This window comes from Macaca fascicularis, chromosome 11 (genome assembly GCF_037993035.2).
Source record: "Macaca fascicularis isolate 582-1 chromosome 11, T2T-MFA8v1.1".
Classification (NCBI taxonomy): domain Eukaryota; kingdom Metazoa; phylum Chordata; class Mammalia; order Primates; family Cercopithecidae; genus Macaca; species Macaca fascicularis.
In genome coordinates, this window is record NC_088385.1 from 100428867 (window position 1) to 100455070 (window position 26204).

Below are 26204 nucleotides of genomic sequence, written 5' to 3' on the forward strand. Positions count from 1 at the left end.
CCCAATAACCTTTTTCTGACTGTACATCCGGTCAAATCTCGGTCTGAAACCCTCTACTACCTTAGACCCCATTACATTTGTAGTTTTACGTGTACACTTGTGATCATTTTAGTATCTGACGGTTTGCTCTCAGGTGCCTACGCTCCTGGAGAGGCACGGGCTGACTGGTTTTGTTAGATGCCAGTGCCTGGCACACAATAGGCCCTCCAGGGGTGAAAAACCAACCAATCAAGTCAGGACCCAAGCAACCTGGGCCTCTGTGGAAGGGCAGGATGGCCTGAGTTTGGGTTTCTCTTGAGTTACCTTAAGACCAGGCCTCCTGGCTCCTATCTTAGCCCTTCTAACACTCTGAAGTGTAGAGGTTGTTTGTTCCAAGTCCCCAAGGGACTGTAAGCTCCCTGATATCAGAAATCCCATTATATTTTACTGCTGTGGCCCCAGCATCCAGCTGTACTGTTACTTAGCAAGAGATCCACATGAAAACCATTTCGCAACTATTAGCCATTGCCAGTATTAATACTTTCCGGAAGGTGGCACCAAGTGGGGGATGTTATCGATAGCTTCAAAGAAATGTTTAAGCTAGAGTTGACTCTTTAAAAAACTACAAGCCATCCCCAACCAAATATTAAAAATACAAATACAAAAAAGAAAAAAAAGGAAATTTGTCTACTACTCATTTGTGAAAACAAAGAAAAAAAAACCACTTAACGTCTTAACCTTTCTAGGCCTTCACTCTCGCCTCTCCCCGCGCTACACGGGCGAATTCTGGACGTATCTACACAGTCACCGCGGAGTCTGCAATCGTCGCAAAGTCCCCTGGCATTTCCTGGCCAGGCTGCAACTTTGGTGAGGGTGTATGTAGTTACAACCCCTGTAGTGGAGCTGGTATTTAGGGTCCTCATTGGCAAAGTCGAGGGTATCAGCAGGGAGGGAGGGGACCTTGGCTTCTTTCCATTCACTGGCATGTTTCCGGGGCACGGTCATCCCACGCTGGACTACAGAGTCAGTCCCAGGACCTCGCTGTACTCGAGCCCGGGAGCGCGCGCGGCCCCGCCCACCCGGCGGCCGAGGCCCCGCCCCTACCCCCGCCCCATTGCAACCGTCTCTGCACGCAGGCGCAGTGGCGCGCGGGGGTGGGGCGCCTGTGGGCCTCACTTAAACAGTAGCGGAGGGGGCGGCGCGCGGTCGCCACGGCGCTGCTGCTCAGTGGGAGCGGGTCTTCGCGCAACTGTCTCCGCGTGGCGCGCGCCTCGAGCCGCCCTTCCCCTGGCGGCTGCGGCCGGAGGGAGCGGAGGTGAGCGGGAGTCGGGCTCCATGGAGAGCGGCGGACACCCGGGCAGAGGCGGAGCCTTCATCTCGGCACCCGGGCTCCAGTGACCCGCGCTAGCGTCCCGTCCCGCCCGCGTCGGAGCGGCCGCCGGCCCCGGGACTGACCGGCCTCGCCGCACCTCCCGCACTGACCAGCGCTCCCGGCGCCCCTGCGCCCGACTCGCCCTCGCCCCCACTCCCCGGCGGGGTGGCGGCGGCCGGGCCCCCGCAGCGGCGGCCGGAGCAGCAGCAGCAGCAGGAGCCCGCCTCTATGATGAAGTTCAAGCCCAACCAGACGCGGACCTACGACCGCGAGGGCTTCAAGAAGCGGGCGGCGTGCCTGTGCTTCCGGAGCGAGCAGGAGGACGAGGTAGGGCGCCCAGCGGCGCACGCTGCCCTCCGGGGCGCCGGGGTCTGGGGCCCGGGTGCTTCCCCTCCCTCCCCGCCCGGGCGCAGGCTGAGGGGCTGGGAGGGATTAGCCCCCTTCCTCCCTCCCTCCTTTCCTCCTTCCCTTCTTCCTTCCTTTCTCGGGGCTGATAGAGGAGACAAAGGGGGCTCGCCCAGCCCCACTTTCTCCATCTGGGCACTCGAGAAGGCGCCTGGTCCCCGGGAAGGTCCCGTGCCGTGTGAGTCTCGCCTAGCGGGAGTCACCATCTTAATGTGCGAATTGAGTTGAAAGCCGGATAAACCTCGAGTGCTCAGCGAGAGGAGGGTGGAAATGGCGTGAGTGTTGCAGCAGAGCCCTTGTGCCTCTTTTACATATTTTCCTTCCATATTACAGCCATTTGCGGTCTCGGATTCGATCTAAGCATGTTTGTGGAGTAACAGACAGTCCTCGTGCTTGGAATTGAGGACCCCGCAGTCTAGTCTTGGCAATTCTTGTGGGTCCATGAACCCGCTAGCTGTTGGCATAATTATGCCTCATTTTTTAAAAGGCCTTCCTTTCTTAAAGTTTTCTGACTGCAGAAAGATGGTTAGTGAAAAATGTGGAATAATGCCAAAAGGGAGACGATGGACTAGAGATGGGCAAAGCTGCCATTTTCAGACAGTAATCTACAGCTCTCAGCTTCTGTGTAAAGGGTTCTTTGCTCTCTGACTTGACATCTGGAAAGGAGCAGCCTCAAGAGCAGTCCTTGTGTAATTTACCATCTGCATTGGGCTGAGAATGAGACCCTTGGGGTTTCCCTGGAGAGCGATTTTTACTTAATTCAGTCATATTTATTTAAAATGGCTCACTGTTGAAGTTTGCTTAGGGCAATAGTAGCCTTTTGGTATTGCCACTCTTAAGATAAATTACACAGGTAAAAAAAAATTAACACTCTGAGTTCTGCTTTCATAACCAACCGTGTATAAAATACGAGGCTAAGGCTGGAGATGGGAATTTAATGGCTTCCTTACTGCTAGTCCCTATGTAGCTGTGATGAGTATGACTTAGAATACACTCAGTGGCTTAGTTCTTGTTATGTTAACAAAACGTTCTCGAAATTTGCCCTTCAAACCCTTGTTTTGCCTTTATTTTTTTTTTTGAAAAGAAACCAAGCCCTTTAGATGGGTTGCTCTGTGCTCACTCGTAGCCTTTACGTGTTATACCTGAAGCAAACGAGTGTCCAGAGAAATACGGTCCCAGCCTTTGAGATGGGTCTGCTTAGGAGAGCTAGAAACTGCAAAGGGAAAGGTTGTTAACTTTTACAAAGTGAACAAGTCAACAAGCATTAAGTGTGTTCTGTAAAAAAGATAAAGCCTTAGCGGAAAGGGGCCATGTTGAGGCAAAGTAGTAAACTTTAAATATAAAAGAAATGATAGCCAAAAGGGATCAAGATAGGTCTAGGATCTTGTCTGGTTTTCTCAATATCGTATAATGATATTCTTAATTGAGTGCTTACCATATGCCAGGCACTGCCAGAAGAAAACTTGTTATACATTTAATCCTTTTAACACTGGGAGGTAGTGAAGTTATTCCCATTTTATAGGTAAGGAGACCGTTGCAGAGCATAAGTACTTTCCCAAATGACACAATTAGGAAGTGGTAGAGTCAGGATTCAGTCAGGGTCCAGTCCTTACTCCTGATGGTGGGCTCTGTTTGTTGAATGACCGAGATTTTTGTGAGGCTAAGTTTGGAAGCCTTTCTGAAAGTGGCGACTGAAGTATTGCCGTAATGTGAACTTGGAATTCAGGCTTTGTAAAAATACTAGACTCTAGGGGAAAATATGAGTGATGGAAATTGAAATGATGATCTATATTGCGCTTATGGTAAAGCAAAGTCTGATAGAAGCTTTAGGAATTACTTTAGCAACAAAAATAAATGGTTATTTTTATGCTTGGTATTATTTCTACTGTAATAAATACTAAATTCATGGCCTCTAGTTGAGTCAAGAGACCAGTGTCATTAGGTAAGGTGAAGTAGGGAGCAAGTTTTGGAGAATATATTAGAGATATCCATTGTGTAAAACTTTGTAAATCAGATAACCTGTAGGTTGAGGATCGAAGTGAGTGAGTCGTCTTGTTAGAGGATATGATCTGAGGGAAGACTCTAGAATTCTCCTTAAGTGAAATGCACAGCCAACTTTAACATCTGGTTTAGCTCTTCAGAATTTTCATTTCTGTGGTTGTGCGTGGTTGAGGCTCTATCTATTACATGATGATTACAGAATAAACTCTGTTAGCTTTCCTGGAGATCCTATTGTTTCTCTATGAGTTTGGCTTCACTCTGTTGAAATTGCATTGCCAGACTTCCCAGGAGAGTCTAGAAAACCAGCTTGAACCCACCTCTCTAGTTAATAGGTGACAACTGTTTCCCTCTACTGGATGAAAAACACCTAGATCCTGGTTGGGAGATTTAAATATATGTTTTGTTTGAGGATGAAATGTTTATACAAATGGAAGTATAAGAGTAATTGCAATTTGACCCCAAAAAAGCTATGTGGCGCTCCCATCTGGCTGTTCCTGTACTGAAGTTCTCAGTAAGTTTCTACTTTAGAACAGATTGTTCTAGGAAAGAAGATTGTTCTAAGAGCAGAGTTATTCTTTTAAGGTGGCTTTTTATATATTAAATATTTTCCATTTTATCTTCTTCTGCTCTGTAGGGTAAATACGTATTAGTATTTGTTTAGGAAGAAATTAGGTAGCAGAAGTAACCTATCCGAAGGTCACAGAAGCTGGCAGATCCTTTTGAGCTCTGGTCCTTTGTTTCTAAATGTTTTGTTTATTTGACCTACCTCCCCAGCTAGTTATTCTGTGGGGAAGCACCCTTAGTTTTGGCAGCTGGACTTCTAGACAGGCCCACAACTAATTGCCCTGTAGAGTAGCTGGGTACTGTGCTTGTACAGTGAAAGATGACAGTGCTTTTACAAATAGGTAATCAGAAATGGATTTTGTTGAATGTATTTGCATATATGATCGTTTAAAAGGGGATGAAGAGATGAGCTCTTAGCTCCTAAGAAACATTCTATAGGGGAAGTTTGGACAAGTGATCAATGGAAAGGGAAATAAAGTAAGGGAAAAGTGTGGTCGGGTATTCTGGGGTTAAGATCCAATGTGAGTCATTTGGAGTTGGATGTGGATGACTGGGAAAGGAGGGACCACGCATCTCAAATAGAACAAGACTTGGGGCTGTGGTAGATTTGTGGTAGATTTTCAACTATAAGTAATAGTTGAAATATGCAACACTTCAAATGTAAGGTTGAGAAATTGCTACACAAGAAAGGAACTCTTAGTTTTGAACAAAGAACATTTAGATATTAGATGTATTCAAGCTTGAGAGTGATCTGGCAGCAAAATAGGTTTGGACTGCTAAGGGGAGAAGTAGAATGACTTGATCCTGGGTGGAATCCAGACATACTTGCAAGAGAGGCATTAACAGATCAGTCTTAAGGACTAACCACTACAGGCCAGGCGGGCGGATCACCTGAAGTCAAGTGTTCGAGACCAGCCTGGCCAGTATGGCGAAACCCTCTACTAAAAATAGAAAATACAAAAAGTAGCCGGGCGTGGTGGCATGTGCCTGTAATCCAGCTACTCAGGAGGCTGAAGCATGAGAATCACTTGAACCTGGGAGGCGGAGGTTGCAGTGAGCCAGATCATGCTTTTGCACTCTAGCCTGGGCAACAGAGCAAGACCCTGTCTCCAAAAAAAAAAAAAGACAAGAAAAGAAAACTAACCACTACTCTTCCATAGAACTTGCTGCCCTAATTAGCTTTTAAGCTCTATGAGCCAGGGGCTGTCTTCTATAGATGGTCTGCTATAATGCTGAATATATATATATATATATATATATATATTTTTTTTTTTTTTTTTTTTTTGAGACGGAGTCTTGCTCTGTCGCCCAGGCTGGAGTGCAGTGGCCGGATCTCAGCTCACTGCAAGCTCCGCCTCCCGTGTTCACGCCATTCTCCTGCCTCAGCCTCCCGAGTAGCTGGGACTACAGGCGCCCGCCACCTCGTCTGGCTAGTTTTTTTTTTTGTATTTTTTTGGTAGAGACGGGGTTTCGCCGTGTTAGCCAGGCTGGTCTCGATCTCCTGACCTCGTGATCCGCCCATCTCGGCCTCCCAAAGTGCTGGGATTACAGGCTTGAGCCACTGCGCCCGGCCAATGCTGAATATATATTACTGAAAAATCTTGAGTTGTACAAAATCATGCAGTAAAGCTTTGGTGGGAAAGGTTGAGTCTGAAAACCTAAAACCAGAGCTCTGATGAACAACAATACTAATACAAAATATTACTAGAGTTAAATCTCCACTAGCATTTTTATACTTAGAATCAACAGTCAGTCCACCCTTTTCACACATATATTCTGGGGCTCATAGTTCTTCAGAGTTAAGTTCTTGAAGTATTTGTTTCAAATGGAGAACACTTTCATCAAAAATAAGTACTATCCAAAGGTAGCCTTTTTAAATTTATTTTTTATTTTTATTTTTATTTTCATTTATTTATTTATTTTTTGAGACGGAGTCGCGCTCTGTCGTCCAGGCTGGAGTGGAGTGGCATTGTCTTGGCTCACTGCAAGCTCTGCCTTCTGGGTTCACACCATTCTGCCTCAGCCTCCCGAGTAGCTGAGACTACAGGCGCACACCACCATGCCCAGCTAATTTTTTGTATTTTTAGTAGAGACGAGGTTTCACTGCGTTAGCCAGGATGGCCTTGTTCTAACCTTGTGTGTGATCCACCCACCTTGGCCTCCAAAAGTGCTGGGATTATAGGCGTGAGCCACCGTGCCCGGCCTGGAAGCCTTTTTTAAACACAGAGAAGTGTCACCAACCTCTTCATCTGTGCCTCCAGCTCTCCCAGAAGGTTTCCTATCATAAAACCAGGCATTAATGTCGAATTTGCATTGGATCATTATTTTTTTTCTTAGGGTCTTTGTATAACTTAAGACTTTCTCTAATTGAAAAAAGCTTAAGTCACTTTAAAACATTGACCTGCTAGGTAAAAATGCCATGGTCAACCTAACTTACCACATTATTGATAATTCTTATCTACCAATCCCATATAACTTAGAGCTAAACATAGTTTAGAAGAAAGAACTGTTATTTCTGGTCTACTGTGCCTCTGTAGTCCAAAAGAAGTACTAATTTTCTTAATAATAGTAGGTAGCTGTTTAGCATGTATCAAACCATTTTCATAACCTATGTTCTTGTAAAATGTCTATGTGCATAGTGGGTGTTCCTAATAACACTGCTGGCCTAATTTTGGTTAAGTGTAGTAGAAGTAGGTTAACATGTAGTTTTAACCATTCATGATATCCTGATTCATGATAATTTGGGAAGAAAGAACAGCAACCTCAAAACAGTTTATAAGTAGGCCAGGTGCAGTGGCTCACGCCTGTAATCCCAGCGCTTTGGGAGACCAAGGTGGGTGGATCACCTGAGGTCAGGGGTTCAAGACCAGCCTGGGCAACATGGCAAAACCTCATCTCTACTAAAAATACAAAAATTAGCTGGGCATGGTGGTGTGTGCCTGTAGTCCTGGCTACTCCGGAGGCTGGGGCAGGAGAATCCCTTGAATCCAGGAGGCAGAGGTTGCAGTGAGCTGAGATTGCACCACTGCACTCCAGTCTGGGTGACAGAGGGAGACTCCATCTCAAAAATAACAACAACAAACGGTTTCTAAATAGCTACAATTTTCAAAATAAACCTCTTCATTCTTAGGGATCACTTGAGGTTCTCTGGATGGCTCCTCTCCTCCCCTTCCCGGGAACAGAACATGGTATCTATATAGTGGTTGGAGTTCTTAGAGCCAAGCCACGACAATTGCAGCGTTAAGGGTAAAAGCTGAAACACAAATGGGAATTCGGGGCCCAGGGACCTACAGCCTCTGAAGGCGTAACTGCATTAGATAGCCCTTGAACAGCACTCTCTTATACATCCTCAGCCAGGAGGACCCGTCTGTTGATAAAGGGTATAGATTCTATACAATAGATCGGGGTGCCCAATCTTTTTTTGTTTTGTTTTGGTTTTTTTTTGGAGTCTCGCTCTGTCACCATGTCACCAGGCTGGAGTGCAGTGGTGCAATCTCGGCTCACTGCAACCTCTGCCTCCTGGATTCAAGCGATTCTCCTGCCTCAGCCTCCCGAGTAGCTGAGACTACAGCCGTATGCCACCACGCCCAGCTATTTTTTGTATTTTTAGTAGAGAATATGAGCCAAGCCATGACAATTGCAGCTTTAAGGGTAAAAGCTGAAACACAAATGGGAATTCACTATGTTGGCCAGGATGGTCTCGATCTCCTAACTTCGAGATCTGCCCACAGCCTCCCAAAATGCTGGGATTACAGGCGTGAGCCACCACGCCTGGCCTGGGGTGCCCAATCTTTTAGCTTCACTGGGCCTCATTGGAAGAATTGTCTTGGGCCATACATAAAACACACTAACATTAATGATAGCTGGTGAGCTAAAAAAGTAATAATTGCAAAAATATTTCATAATATTTTAAGAAAGTTTACAGATTTGTGTTTGGCTGCATTCAATGCCATCCTGGGCTGCATGCAGTCCACGGGCCACTGGTTGAGCGGGCTTGCAATAGATCATTCTAATTCACAGACTTTTTTTTTTTTTTTTTTAAGAGTCTCACTCTGTCGCCCAAGCTGGAGTGCAGTGGCGCGACCTCGGCTCACTGCAACCTCTGCCTCCCAGGTTCAAGCCATTCTCCTGCCTCAGCCTTCCAAGTAGCCAGGATTACAGGTGCATGCCACGACGCCTGGCTAATTTTTGTATTTTTAGTTGAGATGGGGTCTCACCATGTTGGCCAAGCTGGTCTCTTACTCTTGACCTCAAATGGTCTAGCCACCTCAGCCTCCCAAAGTGCTGGGATTACAGGCATGAGCCACCATGGCTGGCCACTACACTATTCTTAAAGTGATAAATGCTTCTCTCCACATGCTTAAAACCTTAGGTATCTAGGAAAAGACAAAATAACTCTTCACCAGTGCCTGGTGAGTGGTGTTTTGTTCTAGTCATTGTCTAATACGTGGAAAGGGGGAGTAAGGTTGAGTAGTGCAGTAGGAAGAATGCTTATGTGAAGATAGATTGAATAGAGTAGGAAGAGATGTGTTCACTTCTCACCACACTCATAGCGGTGGCTTTGGGGTCTGAGCGTGCTTCAGGTCTAGCTCTGCAGCCTGGTAGAATGAGTAGTCTCCTTTTCATCAATCTTTCCTATGGTCTCAGCTCTGATTTATCTGGAAGGTTGAATGCATCTTCCTTCATCTCTGTCATCGCTAATGTAACAGACTGGCATCTTGATGGGTACAGAAAATCTAATCCACTCAGAGAAAGGAATTTCAAATCTATGAATGACCATGTGTGGCTCTGTCAACTGTTGGTGTGTCTTTGTAGAATAAGCTTTTATAACCCATCTTTAGAGCATTAATTAGCATGCTAACTATACTAGTAAATTTGAGGGTATCATAGAAATGTATAGATGGCTGTTGTGTGCATTTAGAGGGAGTATTGAAGAATAATGCATTGTGATAGGGTTCTAGAGATTGAGATTCTTCCACTTTTGTAGGAGGGTCTTAGGAGCAGCTGCCCATTATTTGAAATCAATGTTATTGCAAGAAAAGCAACCATTATGGTTATGTTGCTGTGATTCAGTAAATGGCGCCCTCAAAACAAACCAAAAAAAGCTTTTACAATAAATTGTGCTGAAATTTGATTTTAGATTTCTGCATGTATAGAAGATTATATATATATTTGTAAATCTTTTTAAAAAAAAATATGTGTGTGTGTGTGTGTGTGTGTGTATATATATATATATATATATATATATATATATATATAATTTTCTTTTTTCTTTTTGAGACAGAATCTCACTTCTGTTACCCAGGCTGGAGTATAGTGGCATAGTTATGGCTCACTGCAGCCTCAACTCCCCAGGTTCAGGTGATTCTCCCACCTCAGCCCCCCGAGTAGCTTGGACTACAGGTACATGCCACCATGCCTGGCTAATTTATTGATTTTTTTGTAGAAACAGGGTCTTCCTATGTTGTCTAAGCTGGTCTTGAACTCCTGGACTCAGTCTGCCTGCCTTAGCTTCCCAAAGCACTGGGATTACAGGTGTGAGCCATTGTGTCTGGCCTATAGAAGATATTAATAGTTCAGGCTGGGCGCAGTGGCTCACACCTGTAATCTCAGCATTTTGGGAGGCCGAGGTGGGTGGATCATTTGAGGTCAGGAGTTCAAAAGCAGCCTGGCCAACATGGTGAAACCCAGTCTCCACTAAAAATACAAAAAAAATGAGCTGAGCATAGTAGTGCATACCTGTAATCCCAGCTACTCAGGAGGCTGACGCATGAGAATTGCTTGAACCCAGGAGGCAAAGGTTGCAGTGAGCTGAGATAGCGCCATTGCACTCCAACCTGGGTGACAGAGTGAGACCCTGTCTCAAAAAAAAAATAAATAAAATAAAACTATTAATAGTTGAGTTTTCCCACAGAGTTTTAGTAGAAAAGGTATAATGAAGCTGAAAAATGTGAGTATATGACTAGTAAAAACACTGCTTAGAACTAGTATCTCCAAAATTTATGTAAGAAACAAAATTTCCATTACTGACTCTACTAGATATTTTCATCATTTTCAAAAAAAAATTTTTGTGGAACACTTAACATTTGCATTAGCAGATATGTCAAATCTTTTGTCTGGGTTGGAAAACTCTTAACTGGAAGAACATAGCTAAATCTTTGATAAGGAAAGTATACCTTCTTACTAATTTTGGCCTCTGGAAAACAGTACTGAATGGACTCTGATTTTTTTTTTATTATTATTTTTGAGACAGAGTCTCGCTGTGTTGCCCAGTTTGGAATGCAGTTGCGCTATCTCAGCTCACTGCAAACTGCCTCCTGGATTCAAGCGATTCTCCTGCCTCAGCCTCCCAAGTAGCTGGGATTACAGGCATGCACCACCATGCCCAGCTACTTTTTATATTTTTAGTAGAGACGAGGTTTCGCCATGTTGGCCAGGCTGGTCTTGAACTTCTGACCTCAAGTGATCCTCCTGCCTCGGCCTCCCAAAGTGCTGGGATTACAGGCATGAGCCACTGCACCCGGCTGGACTGTTTTATTTGCGTGCTCTTTACAAAACTGGTTTTTCAAGGTGAATTACTTTAGTAGTTCTATAAAAATGCAGTCCAGAAAAATCTACATTGATGATTTCATCTTCAACAGATTCCAAGTGACTTCAACAGAAAAGCTGTAATTCTTGAGTTCTTGATAGTTCTGGAATGACAGTGTGCCACTACGGTGCAACTCCTCACCACCACTCCCAGTTTCTCTTTTATAATCCCAGGCTTTTTAACTTGGTGAAATGTTTTTCTGGAAAGAGAAATGGTCATATAACACTGGACAAAAGAGCAGGTGTGGGGGTTCTTAGGAAACACTGAGTTATGTTTTCATCTTAATCACAACCACCTGCCTAAAAACAGTTGTTAGTGTCCTCTGTTGTCTGCCTAATTAAAATATAAACATGCTCCAGTGTGATACCAACTTTTTTTCATCTGTATTGGTCTAGATCTAGTGCTGGGGACTGCTTCCAAGTGCATGACAGACCCCAGATAATCACAGGATGGCCTTGCTATCACACTAATTGGCCTTAAGTTAAAAACCTGTTCATTATTATTGGGGTAGGGGGCAGGTACAGGACTGTTTTAATTGTCCTTCTCTCTACTAATGCTATTCATATTTTTCCACCCTGGCAGACATACGCCATCGTGCAGGCTGTTCTGTTATCTGGAGTGTATCCCTCAGTTCTTGCTCACTCTTAGTCACCACCTTCTCCCCACCTTCCCCCCACCCCAAATGTGACCTTGGCCCTCATTTGAACACCCAAATGAACTATTCAAGATGAGTGGGCAAGTACTTAATGAAACAGACAGACTTTCAAATCTGTCACCATCACATCTTTGTAACTTAATGAAACAGACAGACTTTCAAATCTGTCACCATCACATCTTTGAGGGAAAGACCTCTTTTCATAAGCTAGTTGTTTAGATGGCCAGTCATTTCTGTGTCACAGATATTAAGTACCCATTTAAAGTGATCATTTTATGGAAAGATATATTTGAAGTTATTGGTTTGACCAAGTTTATTCTTCCTGGGATGTCCAGGGACTCTTGGATGATAAGTTACTGGATTAGGCTAAATCGTTTGTCCACAATTTATTGTGATACAGATTTATATAGATATATGTGTTCTTGCAGTTTTTAGACAGAATACTGAGCATTCTGTGTGACTTTACTCCAACCGTACCTCCAAGAATATAAGCTCTTTGAGGGAAAGATGTATATTCAGTATCTTTTCATCACATACAATTCCTGTTCAGTATCACACAATTAGTAGATAAGGAGCAAAATCAGCAACTTCTTTCTCCATAGTGCTTCTCTTTAAGGTGGAGAACTTGTGCAGAATTGTGACTTTTTGACAGGAGTCAGTCTGTTCTCTATCTTTCTAGGGGTTGAAGATTGTAAAGATGAAAGTGAATAGATTTAGTTTGGATACCATGTGCATGATGCTTCTTTCCTGCTAGCCCATTTTCATGATTCTGATTTTCTTTTGAAAAACATTTTAAAGTGGTGAGGTTCTATCTGCAGGTTTGTCAATTTAGATGAGTAGACAAGTGCTTAATGAAACATACTGGATTTCAAAACTGCCATCACCAAAAGTTGGATATTAGCAAATCTGCCTTAAGCTAGTAGTTTAGACTGAATCATTTCTGGACCATAGATAATTGAACCCAGGAGGCAAAGGTTGCAGTGAGCAACCTTTAAATGAGAACCTTTATTTTTTTTTTTTTTTTTTTTTTTTTGAGACGGAGTCTCGCCGTGTCTCCCAGGCTGGAGTGCAGTGGCGTGATCTCGGCTCACTGCAAGCTCCGCCTCCCGGGTTCACGCCATTCTCCCGCCTCAGCCTCCCAAGTAGCTGAGACTACAGGCGCCCGCCACCACACCCGGCTAGTTTTTTTTTTGTATTTTTAGTAGAGACGGGGTTTCACCATGTTAGCCAGGATAGTCTCGATCTCCTGACCTCGTGATCCACCCGCCTCGGCCTCCCAAAGTGCTGGGATTACAGGCTTGAGCCACCGCGCCCGGCCAAATGAGAACCTTTAAATGAGATAATTACCCATTTAAATTTATCGGCTTATTTATTTATTTATTTTTGAAAGATACATTTGGCTGGGTGTGGTGGCTCATGCCTGTAATCCCAGCACTTTGGGAGGCCAAGGTGGGTGGATCAGCTGAGGTTTCGAGTTCAAGACCAGCCTGACCAGCATGGAGAAACCCCGTCTCTACTAAAAATACAAAATTAGCTGGGCGTGGTGGCGCATGTCTGTAATCCCAGCTACATGGGAGGCTGAGGCAGGAGAATCGCTTGAACCGGGGAGGTGGAGGTTGCAGTGAGCCAAGATTGCATCATTGCACTCCAGTCTGGGCAACAAGAGCGAAACTCTGTCTTAAAAAAGAAAAGAAAAGAAAAGGAAAGAAACAGTTGAAGTTAATGTTTTGATCAAATATTTTCTTCTTGGAATATCAAGGGATTCTTACACCATAAATTATTAGATTATGCTAAATCACTTATCAAATTTATATACTGTTTTCATGAGACTGTCTAAAAAGTAATTTATGAAACAGAGATGTTGACACATAAGGGTTCCATGTTACTGACTTTTGGAAGAAAAGTTTAGATATGCTGATGTCATGTAGATGCAGGTTTGGTTTTAAATCTGAAGCATAGGCTGGGCGCGGTGGCTCACACCTGTAATCCCAGCACTTTGGGAGGCCGAGGCAGGTGGATCACGAGGTCAGGAGTTCAAGACCAGCCTGGCCAAGATGGTGAAACCCCATCTCTACTATAAAAGTACAAAAATTAGCCGGGCGTGGTGGCGGGAGCCTGTAATCCCAGCTACTCAGGAGGCTGAGGCAGAGAATTGCTTGAACCGAGGAGGCGGAGGTTGTAGTGAGCCGAGATCACGTTGCTACACTCAAGCCTGGGCGACAGAGCGAGACTCCGTCTCAAAAAAAAAAAAAAAAAAATCTGAAGCATAAAATGTTTCTTCAGAAAAGCAGACAACAGCTTATACTAATTCACCATTATTAATCTCCTATAGTTTAGCTCGCTGTCTTGGAGAACTGGAAACATCATAGTCATTGACCTAGATACATGAGACTTTGCATTTCATTTATTCAGGACTGCAACATTTTGAATATAGATGATTTTGAAACTCCCTATTTACTATTTACTAAGTGATGATGTACTTTTCAGGTGGCTAGCCGCCTGCGTTATGTCCCATTATTAAGGTAATCCAGGAAGTTGCTTAGCATAGAATTGTGTAACAAGAATTTCATCTAGGCAATAGAAACCAGTTTATCCTCAACTCATACCTAGTGACCAGAACAAGAGGCCTGTAACTCTGCAGTCCGGACCAGTAGTTGCTATTTACTTTTCCAGTGATGCGAGACAAACCCTTAACATTTTTATTTAACTTAAAAACTTACAGTCACTTGCCAGTCTTGATAGATGGCCAGTGCCTTTGGTTGCCATAGATCCTCTGTAAGCCTCCAATTTTGAATAAAATACAAAGGTTTTGAAATCTGATTTGTAGTTTCTCTGTTTAAAGTGGAATTTGAACTTAGAGACCCTTGCATGCACTTTTGGATTTTTAATTTTCTTTTTCTGATTTTCTATAAAGTCTCATCTGGGTATAATTTGATAATGTAATAACTCCCCCTGCCTTTTTTTTTTTTTTTTTAATTGAGATAGTCTCATTCCATCGCCCAGGCTGGAGTGCAGTGGCATGATCACAGCTCACTGTAGTCTCGGCCTCCTGGGCTCAGGTGATCCTTTCCACCACAGCCTCCTGAGTAGTTCGGATTACGGGCACGTGTTACCATGCATGGCTAATTTCTGTATTTTTTGTAGAGGGGGTTTTGTCATGTTGCCCAGGCTGTTCTCAGACTCCTTAGTTCAAGAAATCTGCCCACCTTGGCCTCCCAAAGTGCTAGGATGGGATTACAGGTGTGAGCCACCATGCCCAGCCTGGAATGCTGCTTTTCTAATGAGGGGGTTCTATGCCTAAATAGATATTCTCTTTTAACTCAGCATTTTGGGGGCTTGAGAGAAAGGTGGGAGTTGCTGAACTGTCAGCTTGAAACTTGCCAGTTTGGAAAAGCTGAGTTCCTGGTAACTTAGTCAAATAGGAGAGGACTTCTGTGCTGGCTGTGAACTCGTAAAGGCCAGCAGCTCCTGGCAGCAGGGAGGGAGCAGGGCAGATAGAGGTGCTGGCATGCATTAAAAAAAAAAAATTGTTATGGCTCTTGCCTGTAATCCCAGTTGGGAGGCCAAGGTGGAAAGATCACTTGAGCCCAGGGTTTCGAGATCTATCTAGGCAACATGACAAGACCCCACCTCTATAAAATAATACAAAAATCAGACTGGACAGGGTGGCTTACACCTGTAATCCCAGCACTTTGGGAGGCCAAGGCAGGCAGATCACTTGAGGTCAGGAGTTTGAGATCAGTCTGGCCAACATGGTGAAACCCTGTCTCTACTCAAAATACAAAAATTAGCTGGTCGTGGTGTCAGGTGCCTGTAATCCTACCTACTTTGGAGGCTGAGATGGGAGAATCACTTGAACCCAGGAGGCGGAGGTTGCTGTGAGCCAAGACCATGCCACTGCACTCCAGCCTGGATGACAGGGTGAGACTCCATTAAAAAAAAAAATAAATAAATAAAAAGTACAAAATTAAGACAGGCCTGGTGCTGGGTGCCTGTATTCATTCCCAACTGCTTGGGAAGCTGGAGTGAGAGGATCACTTGAGCCCGGGAAGTGAAGGCTGCAGTCAGCAGGGATTGTGCCACTGCACTCCAACCTGGATGTTCGAGTGAGACCCTGTCTGTCATCATCCTCTCTATCCACATTGGGAATGAAACTTCATGATAAACCCTATGTGTTTTCCAGGGAGAACTGTTTAAATTTACTTGAAGGCAATATACTAAGATAATTTTGTTGACACTTTTGTTCAAATTGGTTTATTGATTTTTATTTTTATTTTTTTGAGACAGAGTCTCGCTCTGTTGCCCTGGCTGAAGTGCAGTGGCACAATCTCAGCTCACTGCAACTTTGCTTCCTAAATTCAAGCAATTCTTGTGCCCCAGCCTCCTGAGTAGCTGGGACTACAGGAATGTGCTACCACACCCAGCTAATTTGTGTATTTTTAGTAGAGATGGGGTTTCACCATGTTGGCCAGGCTGGTCTTGAACCCCTGACCTCAGATATCCGCCCACTTCAGCCTCCCAAAGTGCTGGGATTATAGATGTGAAGTGCTGGGATTATAGGCGTGAGCCACCACGCTCACCTCGAGTTGATTTTTAACTTTAGTGAAGTTCAACATAAGCTAGCCCACAAATACTCTTTTTTTTTTTTTTTTTTGAGACAGAATCTAGCTCTGTCTCAAAATCAGAATCTAGCTCTGTCTCATTTTTTTGAGACAGAATCTAGCTCTGTTGCCCAGGCTGGAGTGTAGCGGCACAATCTCGGCCCACTGCAACCTCCGCCTCCCAGGTTCAAGTGATTCTTCTGCCACGGCCTCCTAAGTAGCTGGGATTACAGGTGCCTGCCACCACACCTGGCTAATTTTTTGTATTTTTAGTAGAGATGGGGTTTCAACATGTTGGCCAGGCTGGTCTTGAACTCCTGACCTCAGGTTATCTGCCCACCTCAGCCTCCCAAAGTACTAGGATTACAGGCATTGAGCCACCACGCCCGGCCAAGTATTCATTTAAAAGATGGGTATGTAATACCATCTTTAAATAGTTAAGGTATTTTTGTAACAGTTTGTACATTTCAGTCTTTTTTTTTTTTTTTTTGAGATGGAGTCTCGCTCTCCAACCAGCCTAGGCTGGTTGTGCAGTGGTGCAGTGTTGGCTCACTGCAACCTCCGCCTCCCAGGTTCAAGTGATTCTCATGCATCAAGTCTCCCAAGTAGCTGGGATTACAGGCATGCACCACCACGCCAGCTAATTTTTGTATTTTTAGTAGAGATGGGGTTTCACCATGTTGGCGAGGTTGGTCTCGAAGTCCTGACCTCAGGTGATCACCCACCTCGGCCTCCCAAAGTGCTGGGATTATAGGTGTGGGCCACCATGCCCGGCCACATTTCAGTCTTAATGCTTGGTAAGGGGTCCATAGACTTTTCCAAATTAAGCGCCAGATAAACATTTTAAGCTTTGAGGGCCACACAGTCTTTGTCGCAACTACTTTGACTCTGCTGTTGCATCACTAAAACAACCATAGACAATATGTAAAAATGAGTAAGTGTGACTCGATTCTAATAATTCCATCTGTGGACATTGAAATTTGAATTTCACATAATTTTAAAATGTAAAAATACTTTTGACTCGCAGACTGTACAAAAACAGGTGGTGAACTGCAGATTGCCAGTCCTGTTCTAGATCATAAATGATAGCTGCCTGTTAGCAGAATGAAGTGACTTTGGCCCATGTATGCAGGTTTAAAATATGAAGGATGCTTCTTGCCACCTAATCATAACAGTAACAAGCACTCTGTATCAAGAATCGACTTTAGTGCATTTCCCCATTTCTTTCTCATAAATCCGTTTTCTTCTTAGTATTCTTATTTTCTAGGTGAGGAAACAAGGAAACCTACCTATGGTCATGTCCTTAAATTTGGAATATTCCATAACTAAAGAAACTTATGTGACCATAGATCTCAGTGCATACAGCTCTGGCTAATAAGCCAAGTTTCTGTTTTTATTCTTTGTTAGTATCCAGTAATTCGAGAGTTTTACCAATTGAATCTGGTAGTTTAAATTATTTTATTAGATACAGGTGATTTGGTAGTGCGACCATGTTAATGTTAATTCTGATTTCAGAGAGATGGTGTTTAACATAAAGGTTCTTAATCGCATTTTGTGGTATAATGCGTACCCCTAATAATTTTAATTAAATTTTAAAATGGATTAATCTAGAGTAGAGTTACAACCTTGCAGAGGTTTGAGAATGTTGTTTATATATGAAGTGTTTCTCAGGCTGGAAGTATACATTTGCGGTTCACCTTACAGGTGCTGCTGGTGAGTAGCAGCCGGTACCCAGACCAGTGGATTGTCCCAGGAGGAGGAATGGAACCTGAGGAGGAACCTGGCGGTGCTGCCGTGAGGGAAGTTTATGAGGAGGTGAGATGTTCTTTCACACAAATTCTGTTTTGGAGTTTTAAAAACAAGGCCCTTTGCTACATAACACTAAGACAAGGAGATGGGTGCAGGAGTGCTTTTTGTTGCCTGACACAACTTTAATTTTAATTTTTTTTTCGTTTTTTTTTTGAGATGGAGTCTTGCTCTGTTGCTAGGCTGGGGTACAGTGGCATGATCTTGGCTCACTGCCACCTCCGCCTCCCAGGTTCAAGTGATTCTCCAGCCTTCCAAGTAGCTGGGATTATAGGCACATGCCACCGTGTCTGGCTAATTTTTGTATTTTTATTAGAGACAGGGTTTCACCATGTTGGCCAGACTGGTCTCGAACTCCTGACCTCAGGTGATCCACCCACCTCAGCCTCCCAAAGTGCTGGGGATTATAGGCATGAGCCACTACGCCCGGCCTTAATTTTTGTATTTTTAGTAGGGACAGGGTTTCACCATGTTGGCCAGGCTGGTCTCAAACTCCTGACCTCAAATGATCCTTCCGCCTCGGCCTCCCAAAGTGCTGGGATTACAGGCATGAGCCATAGTGCCCAGCCAGAAATACTAATTTTTGATCAGTCCTTGCTACTTATGAAGTAAATGACAATAAAAACTTCACAGAAGCAGGAAGATAGTGAGTTGGTATGGGGAGAGGTATTGTATTTAGATTTAAGTAAATAGCCAGAGTATAAGTTGTATTTATATACATTTTGTTATAAAAAGGTAAACATTTTATATTTTATCTTTTTTTAATAGGCTGGAGTCAAAGGAAAACTAGGCAGACTTCTGGGCATATTTGAGGTGAGTTAAAAAGTAATCTTCACTTTGCTGATAATAGAATTAATGATTTCTTCCTAACCAACCAAATAATGTGGCAGCAGCCTGAACCAGACATTTCTGTCAGACTAGCAGTAGGCATCAGTCCAGGATTAGGTAGGAAAGGAAGTAAAAGCCACTTTTTCATATGCCATCACGTTTATTTATTTATTTATTTACTTATATTTTTAATTTTCTTTAAGACAGAGTCTCGCTCTGTCACCAGACTGGAGTGCAGTGGCACAATCTTGGGTCACTGCAACCTCTGCCTCCCGGATTCAAGCGATTCTCCTATCTCAGCCTCCTGAGTAGCTGGGACTACAGGCACACACCACCACGCCCAGCTAAGTTTTGTATTTGTATTTTATTTTTATTTTTATTTTATTTTTTTATGTTTATTTTTTATTTATTTATTTTTTTGGACGGAGTCTCGCTCTGTTGCTCAGGCTGGAGTGCAGTGGCTGGATCTCAGCTCACTGCAAGCTCCGCCTCCCGGGTTCACGCCATTCTCCTGCCTCAGCCTCCGGAGTAGCTGGGACTACAGGCCCTCGCCACCTCACCCGGCTAGTTTTTGTATTTTTTTAGTAGAGATGGGGTTTCACCGTGTTAGCCAGGATGGTCTCGATCTCCTGACCTCGTGATCCGCCTGTCTCGGCCTCCCAAAATGCTGGGATTACAGGCTTGAGCCACCGCGCCCGGCCCAGTTTTGTATTTTTAATAGAGATGGGGTTTCACCATGTTGGCCAGGATGGTCTCCATCTCTTGACCTCATGATCTGCCCTCCTTGGCCTCCCAAAGTGCTGGGATTACAGGCGTGAGCCACGGCACCCAGCTGCCATCACTTTTATACAGCATTATTATGTAGCGATTACTTCTGTTTGACAATACAGTGGAGCTGATACTGAAATGTTTCTCTTAATCCACTGTAGACTATTTAGGGTATAGATATTTTAGGAGGTACAATATTTTTAGTATGACCTAAAGGCTTAGGTCTCATGTATTTTATCTGGAAATGTCCCCATTGCGCTTAGCAAATAATATTGTATGATATACATAGTGACTTAAAGGATTGTATGAAAATATAAATCTCAGGTACATAGAACAGATGCTAAAAGAACAGAATTCTCTTTCATATATTCTCTTATTACTGAGGGTAGAATAGAATTTTCAGGGAGGGAATGTGAATGTGATAGGCACTCTTTGGCAGCCAGGGAGAAAGGAGGTCCAGATGTATTGTCATCCAAGATTCAGACCTAGATACATAGTATACCAGAAACATGGTCACTTTCCTTTTTTTCAGAGTACTATTTATAGCTTAGTTCAGTCTTTATAGTACTATGAACCATATAAATTTTATTTTTAAGCCTTAGGAATTCAGAAAAAAATCCCGATTCTATAGCACTTGGTAGAATTGATGACTTTTACCAGAATACAGTAATTATTAAGAGTAAAGTTGACCGGGCGTGGTGGCTCATGCCTGTAATCCCAGCACTTTGGGGAGGCCAAGGCAGGCAGATCACGAGGTCAGGAATTCAAGACCAGCTTGGCCAATATGGTGAAACCCTGTCTCTACTAAATAAATACAAAAATTAGCCGGGCGTGGTGATGCGTGCCTGTAGTACCAGCTACTTGGGAGGCTGAGGCAGAAGAATTCTTGAACCTGGGAGGTGGAGGTTGCAGATCGAGACTCCGTCTCAAAAAAATAAAAAAAAAGAGAGAAAGAGAAAAGTCATTCAGGTAGAATTCAGTCTTTTCCAGAATTCAGCAGTTGCTTCACCCAGTTAAATAGCACCATCTCCTGGTTAAACTGAAAAACATATTGAGGTTTTTACAAATAACACATTTGTCAGTAAGTTGGCAAGGTTTTTGAAGAAAACGTCTCACATTATAAATAAAGCTTAAATAATATGGGAAGGTAACAGTATTAAGTGCTTTACAAATACTGTTTACCAGGACATGTCAATCAAAAAATACCTTTCCCCTTAGAAAGTATAAGGGAAAATTGGATTGCCCTGCCCATTCATCCCAGTGATTTTAATGAATTTGTGAATTTAGCATAATAAATGTATTGATTTGTCAGACATAGAAATAAAACAACTGATGCTTAAAAATAATGATGTGTTAAGTGACAGTTGCCTCTAATTTATTGTTGTTTTTATTCCTTCTCAGATATAAAAATATAATCCTTCCCAGCTATAAAAACCCACTGTTTTGAGTAGATTATTCAGGTTGTTTGTGGCCAAAATCAGGACCAAGTATCTAAAGTTGTGGCCTATGGCAAAGAAGGCTAACTTTAATCAGGATGAAGGAAGGCCAACTTGTTTAATTTTTAACCTAGAAACAAGCTCATGTGCCTGTTTTATGTATTTATGGTTTTTTGTTGTTGTTGTTTTGAGATGGGGTATCATTCTGTCATCCAGGCTGGAGTGCAGTGGCATGATCTGGGCTCATTGCCACGTCCGCCTCCTGGGCTCAAGAGATCCTTCCACTTCAGCCTCCCGAGTAGCTGGGATTACAGGCATGCGCCACCACGCCCAGCTAATATTTTTGTATTTTTAGTAGAGACGGGGTTTCACCATGTTGGACAGGCTGGGCTCGACCTCCTGACCTCAAGTGATCTGCCCGCCTTGACCTCCCAAAGTACTGGGATTATAGACGTGAGCTACTGCGCCAGGCCATGGACTGTTGTTTATGTGCACCTTGACAGGCCTGTAGGAGGAGTGCTTAAAGGAATTGGTGCTGTTTGCTCTTACAAAGGTCCTAAAGGAAGCAGTTTTCCATGGCATTGAAAGGTTGTCAGGATTAGCCCCAGGGAAGAGGGGGATATCGGATAAAAACTATGGGAATGCAGGTCTGTTATTTTAATAAGATTCCATTCAACTCTTAAGATTTTCTTTATGAAAATAACATCAGATAGACTGGGCACAGTGGCTCACACCTGTAATCCCAGCACTTTGGGAGGCCAAGGCGGGCAGATCATGAGGTCAGGGTCTGAGACCAGCCTGACCAACATGGTGAAACCCTATCTCTACTAAAAATACAAAAATTAGCCAGGCGTGGTGTGGCGCACGCCTGTAATCCCAGCTACTCAGGAGGCTGAGGCAGGAGAATCACTTGAACCCAGGAGGCAGAGATTGTGGTGAGCTGAGATCGAGCCACTGCACTCCAGCCTGGGCGACAGAGTGAGACTCCCTATCTCAAAATGAAAAAAAGAAAATAACATCAGATATATAGAAATCAGTGTTAAAAGTTTAGTGCTGGAGGCTGGGTCCTCATAGCTGTAAGCTCAGTTTTTGGGAAGGCCAAAGCAGGAGGTTCCCTTGAGGGCAGGAGTGGAGCAGTCTGGGCAACATCTTCAGACTTCTACAAAAAAAGTAGTATCGAGAGCTGATTTCACCACCAGTAGTGATGACGCTCTAGTTCTAGTCTTCTATCTTTTTAACTTTTAAATGTTTTGTCTTATATAAAATCACTTTCGTGCTGGACTATACAACTGAATATGTTTGTTTGTGCTGGGAAATATGCTATGCTAATCAGCAGTAAGGCAGACTAATTTTTGTCCCTTGGAAAATGTGTCAATGGCTACCTCCTGTAGATTAAAATGCATTTTCTTTTTATATTCAAGCAGAACCAAGACCGAAAGCACAGAACATATGTTTATGTTCTAACAGTCACTGAAATATTAGAAGATTGGGAAGATTCTGTTAATATTGGTAAGTACCCTTTTGATATCTGAATACTCTGTTCTAACAGAAGGTTGGGAAGATCCTGTTAATGTAAGTAAGTTCCCTTTTGTTATCTGAATACTCTTAAGTCAGATGCTATATTCCTGTGTCCAGTTTCCATCTTAGATTATTTCTGGTCACTTCATTTAGAGCAGGGAAGGTAATTGAAATGCAGAGATGCACATTCATCTTAGTTCTTCCCCAACATGTTGTTGTCCCAGTCATTTGTCAGGGAGTAAGTGGACATTACTTACACGGTTTACTTTTTAAAATGGACTGTCTTGTAACCAATGTCATTCTTTTCTCTAGGAAGGAAGAGAGAGTGGTTCAAAGTAGAAGATGCTATCAAAGTTCTCCAGTGTCATAAACCTGTACATGCAGAGTATCTGGAAAAGCTAAAGCTGGGTTGTTCCCCAGCCAATGGAAATTCTACGGTCCCTTCCCTTCCAGATAATAATGCCTTGTTTGTAACTGCCGCACAGACCTCTGGGTTGCCATCTAGTATAAGATAGAGAGAACTGGGTAGGCCTCTCCCACCATGTGCAGTCTCATGGGGAGAGGCTTCATTGTTTTCCTCATCAAACATCTGAATGACGCTTGCAAACTGTCTGAATTTGCCATGCAAGGTTTTCAAACAATTTGCATGTTTTTCAGATGCTTTCAAATCTTTTTTAAAAAAAAAATAGTGTAAAATATTTTAATAAGCCAAAGCCATGTGGAATTTTTGTTTAGATGCCTTAACTGTGCCACACCCTGCAAACCCCTATATTATTTTGGTTGTCTGTTTCTCACAGCATATTTTCAATTTTTTGTCCATTTGACATCAGTCTGTGATTTATTTTGTCATCAGATTACTTGTGAGTATACCTCCCCCAAAATTGTTTTCTCATTCACAGCATTAGCATATTCAGCAAATCCATCTGTGGTGGGAACGAAAAATATTATTGGTATTAAAGAAATCCATGCACCCCAAAACTTGTTTTACAGGATTACAATTTTAATTCAAAATTTCCAGATTTGGGCTATCTCTGTATGAGCCACTAACTTATTTTGTCATGGGGCTTAATTTGCCATTTTTGGGGATTTGTTGACTCATTTGTCTGAATTTTCACAACTGGTATTATGTCACTAGCTACCTGATATGCCTATTTCCCTTATAACTCAATAGAACCTTAACACAAAGTATAACTCTATAGAGTTGGTGAATATTTTAGGGAAATATTAGCAAAATGCATGTAGTAAAGACATGAAAACTGTATTCATGGAATTTGGTTTAGCATGCTCAGTTGCCAGTTCCCATTATCGATACTCTTTCTACGCATAATACCTTAGAACCGTGTTTCCCTCAGTGTACACTGCTCTTAAAATGTATTCAGTTATTTAATCTAGTGGCCCCCCACAGGAGTGGAGTCTTGAAATCTAACTCTAAATGCCAGTCAGTGATGATTGCATCACAGTTGAGTGAAATGGCCTTCCTGTTCAGCTGTTAGAGGCTGAAGATTGTTAGGGCACCTTAGAATGTCTCATCTTTTCTAGGTTGTCAACAGGTACTATTTGTCACATAACTAACTTTCGAGGCACTGGAACATACCTGAACTAAGAATTAAATCTTTTACTTTATACTCATTTAAAATCCAGAATCCCATCTAAAACACATAGTAGATACCTTATCTGAAACTCTTGCACTTCCCCAACCAGGGCAGAAATGAGGTGGGGGAAAGTAAAAGATTTATTTATTTATTTATTTTTTAATTTTTGAGACTCCCTTTGTCACCCAGGCTGGAGTGCAATGGCACGATCTCGACTCACTGCAACCTGTGCCTCCCGGGTTCAAGCGATTCTTCTGCCTCAGCCTCTCGAGTAGCTGGAATTACAGGCACCTCCCACCAGGCCCAGCTAATTTTGTATTTTTAGTAGAGATGGGGTTTCTTCATGTTGGTCAGGCTGGTCTCAAACTCCTAACCTCGTGATCCACCCACCTTGACCTCCCAAAGTGCTGGGATTGCAGGCATGAGCCGCCGCGCCCAGCCAAAGATCTTTTTTTTTATATAGACTTCAGCCCTTTGTAAATACTGTAACTGGGGAGTATAGAGTAGAAGAAAGTATAGTTAAAACATTTGTTCTACAAATTAACCTTTAAAAATAAAATTACTGCTAAAAATAGAGTGCTGTTACACTTAAGGAAAATTAGTGCCATTTTGAAAATGAGATCTCGTGCCATAAATACAGCTGAACTGAATATAAACGTTCACAAATTAATGCTGTCAGAGGAATGAGTAAAGCAGAACAACTTTTAACCAGCGGCATTTCATTCTAAAGCATGTAGTGTGATCAAACATGATCATCCAGAATTTTTGTATTTTTTCTTTGTACAGAGGTTACATCTTCTGGGTGTTCTTTTATAAAGGAAACACTTTAAATCCCACAAATTGACGCTTTCTATCTTCAAAGATTTTTTTGGTCAGTAATCTCTGAAATTTCCCTAAATTATATACTTACTATAGCAGAGAAACTGGATTGTTTTTGTATATAAGACTGCTTCCACCTGAAATGCTGTCATAAGTACTGGGGGGTGGGGGAGTGCCTATCTTGTACATGATATTCTTAGAGGTAATAAGGTAATAATGCATGAACTTGTTTTATAAACTCTTGGACTATGTATTTGACATGTAAAATATGTACAGTATTAATGTCAACCATCTCTTTAAAGTTAGCCTATAAATATTGTTGTATAATTTTCTTTGGTCAGAAACATTTGGACTGCATAGTGACACTCGCTAAGGATTTTCAGTGCCATTTAGCAAACCAACTGTCTTTAGTCTATGCAACTAGCAAAAATCTGCATAATGCAACAATACAGTTTTCACACTTCAAATTTTACATGAGGGGTTCTTCACGATTCTCCTGGAACCCAGTCTAGCAAAATTAGAGGAAAGGCCCTAGGGAGATTTATTTCTGTTAAATAGTTAACTCTACTGAGTATAACAAATAGTGTCTACTATCTCAACCCTCCAACATTTGCAGTGTTGGGACTGTCATATGTGATTTCTTTTTGGTGGGGTAGTTGAATAAAATTGGGCAGTTAAATTTCAGTTCCATGTGCCTCCCAAATAAAAAACAGAAAATAAGTAGTTTTTTGTGAATTGACTTGCAGACAAAGTAGGAACCGTCCTGCATGATGTTGTTATTTTGTAAATGGATGACATTTTCCAACCAAGCACATGCCATCCAATTTTCTGTCAATCACGCTGTTGTATAAAGCAGCAGAACTGAAGGGGAAAAATGATTGTTGTACACACTGAATTGCTTTGCATGGTCTCATTTGAGATAATTGGTGTAAGAATCTTGACTTTTTTATATTTGGAAACATCAAATAAAAATGGAAAAAATCATGGCTTTTTGGAAAAAAAACACACACACACACATGAACTCAGATTTGCAAACCAGCTTTCTGAAACTTTGGGTAAGGTGCATGCTTTTAACTTTGAAATGTATAAACACCCAGTGGAAACGTATACCTTTCAGGGCATAGTGCATTATGTGCTCACCATGGGTTGTTTAAACTGTGGTCAAATATTCCCCTTCCAAGTGGAAGCCTGTCGGGAATTCCACAGTAACACCTTTACTGTTCTCCCATTGATGATCATATACATTCTCTCTTCCTAGTGGTACATTTGTA

General features: G+C 42.7%; 1 protein-coding gene across 3 annotated transcripts; it reads left to right on the top strand.

Annotated features, from left to right (window-relative positions):
- Window positions 1-1183: 1183 nt before the first annotated feature.
- NUDT4 (nudix hydrolase 4) lies at window positions 1184-25650 on the top strand. Of its 3 annotated transcripts, none has more exons than XM_005571859.5 (5): window positions 1184-1678; window positions 17871-17981; window positions 18741-18785; window positions 22426-22513; window positions 22835-25650. In XM_005571859.5, the coding sequence occupies exons 1-5, from the start codon at window positions 1580-1582 to the stop codon at window positions 23035-23037; spliced, it is 546 nt and encodes a 181-aa protein (XP_005571916.1). In that variant the 5' UTR covers window positions 1184-1579; the 3' UTR covers window positions 23038-25650. The 3 variants fall into 3 exon arrangements, with proteins under 3 accessions (XP_005571916.1, XP_045221630.1, XP_045221631.1); XM_045365695.3 differs by having other exon boundaries at window positions 22429-22513; XM_045365696.3 differs by lacking the exon at window positions 18741-18785 and having other exon boundaries at window positions 22429-22513.
- Window positions 25651-26204: the final 554 nt, after the last annotated feature.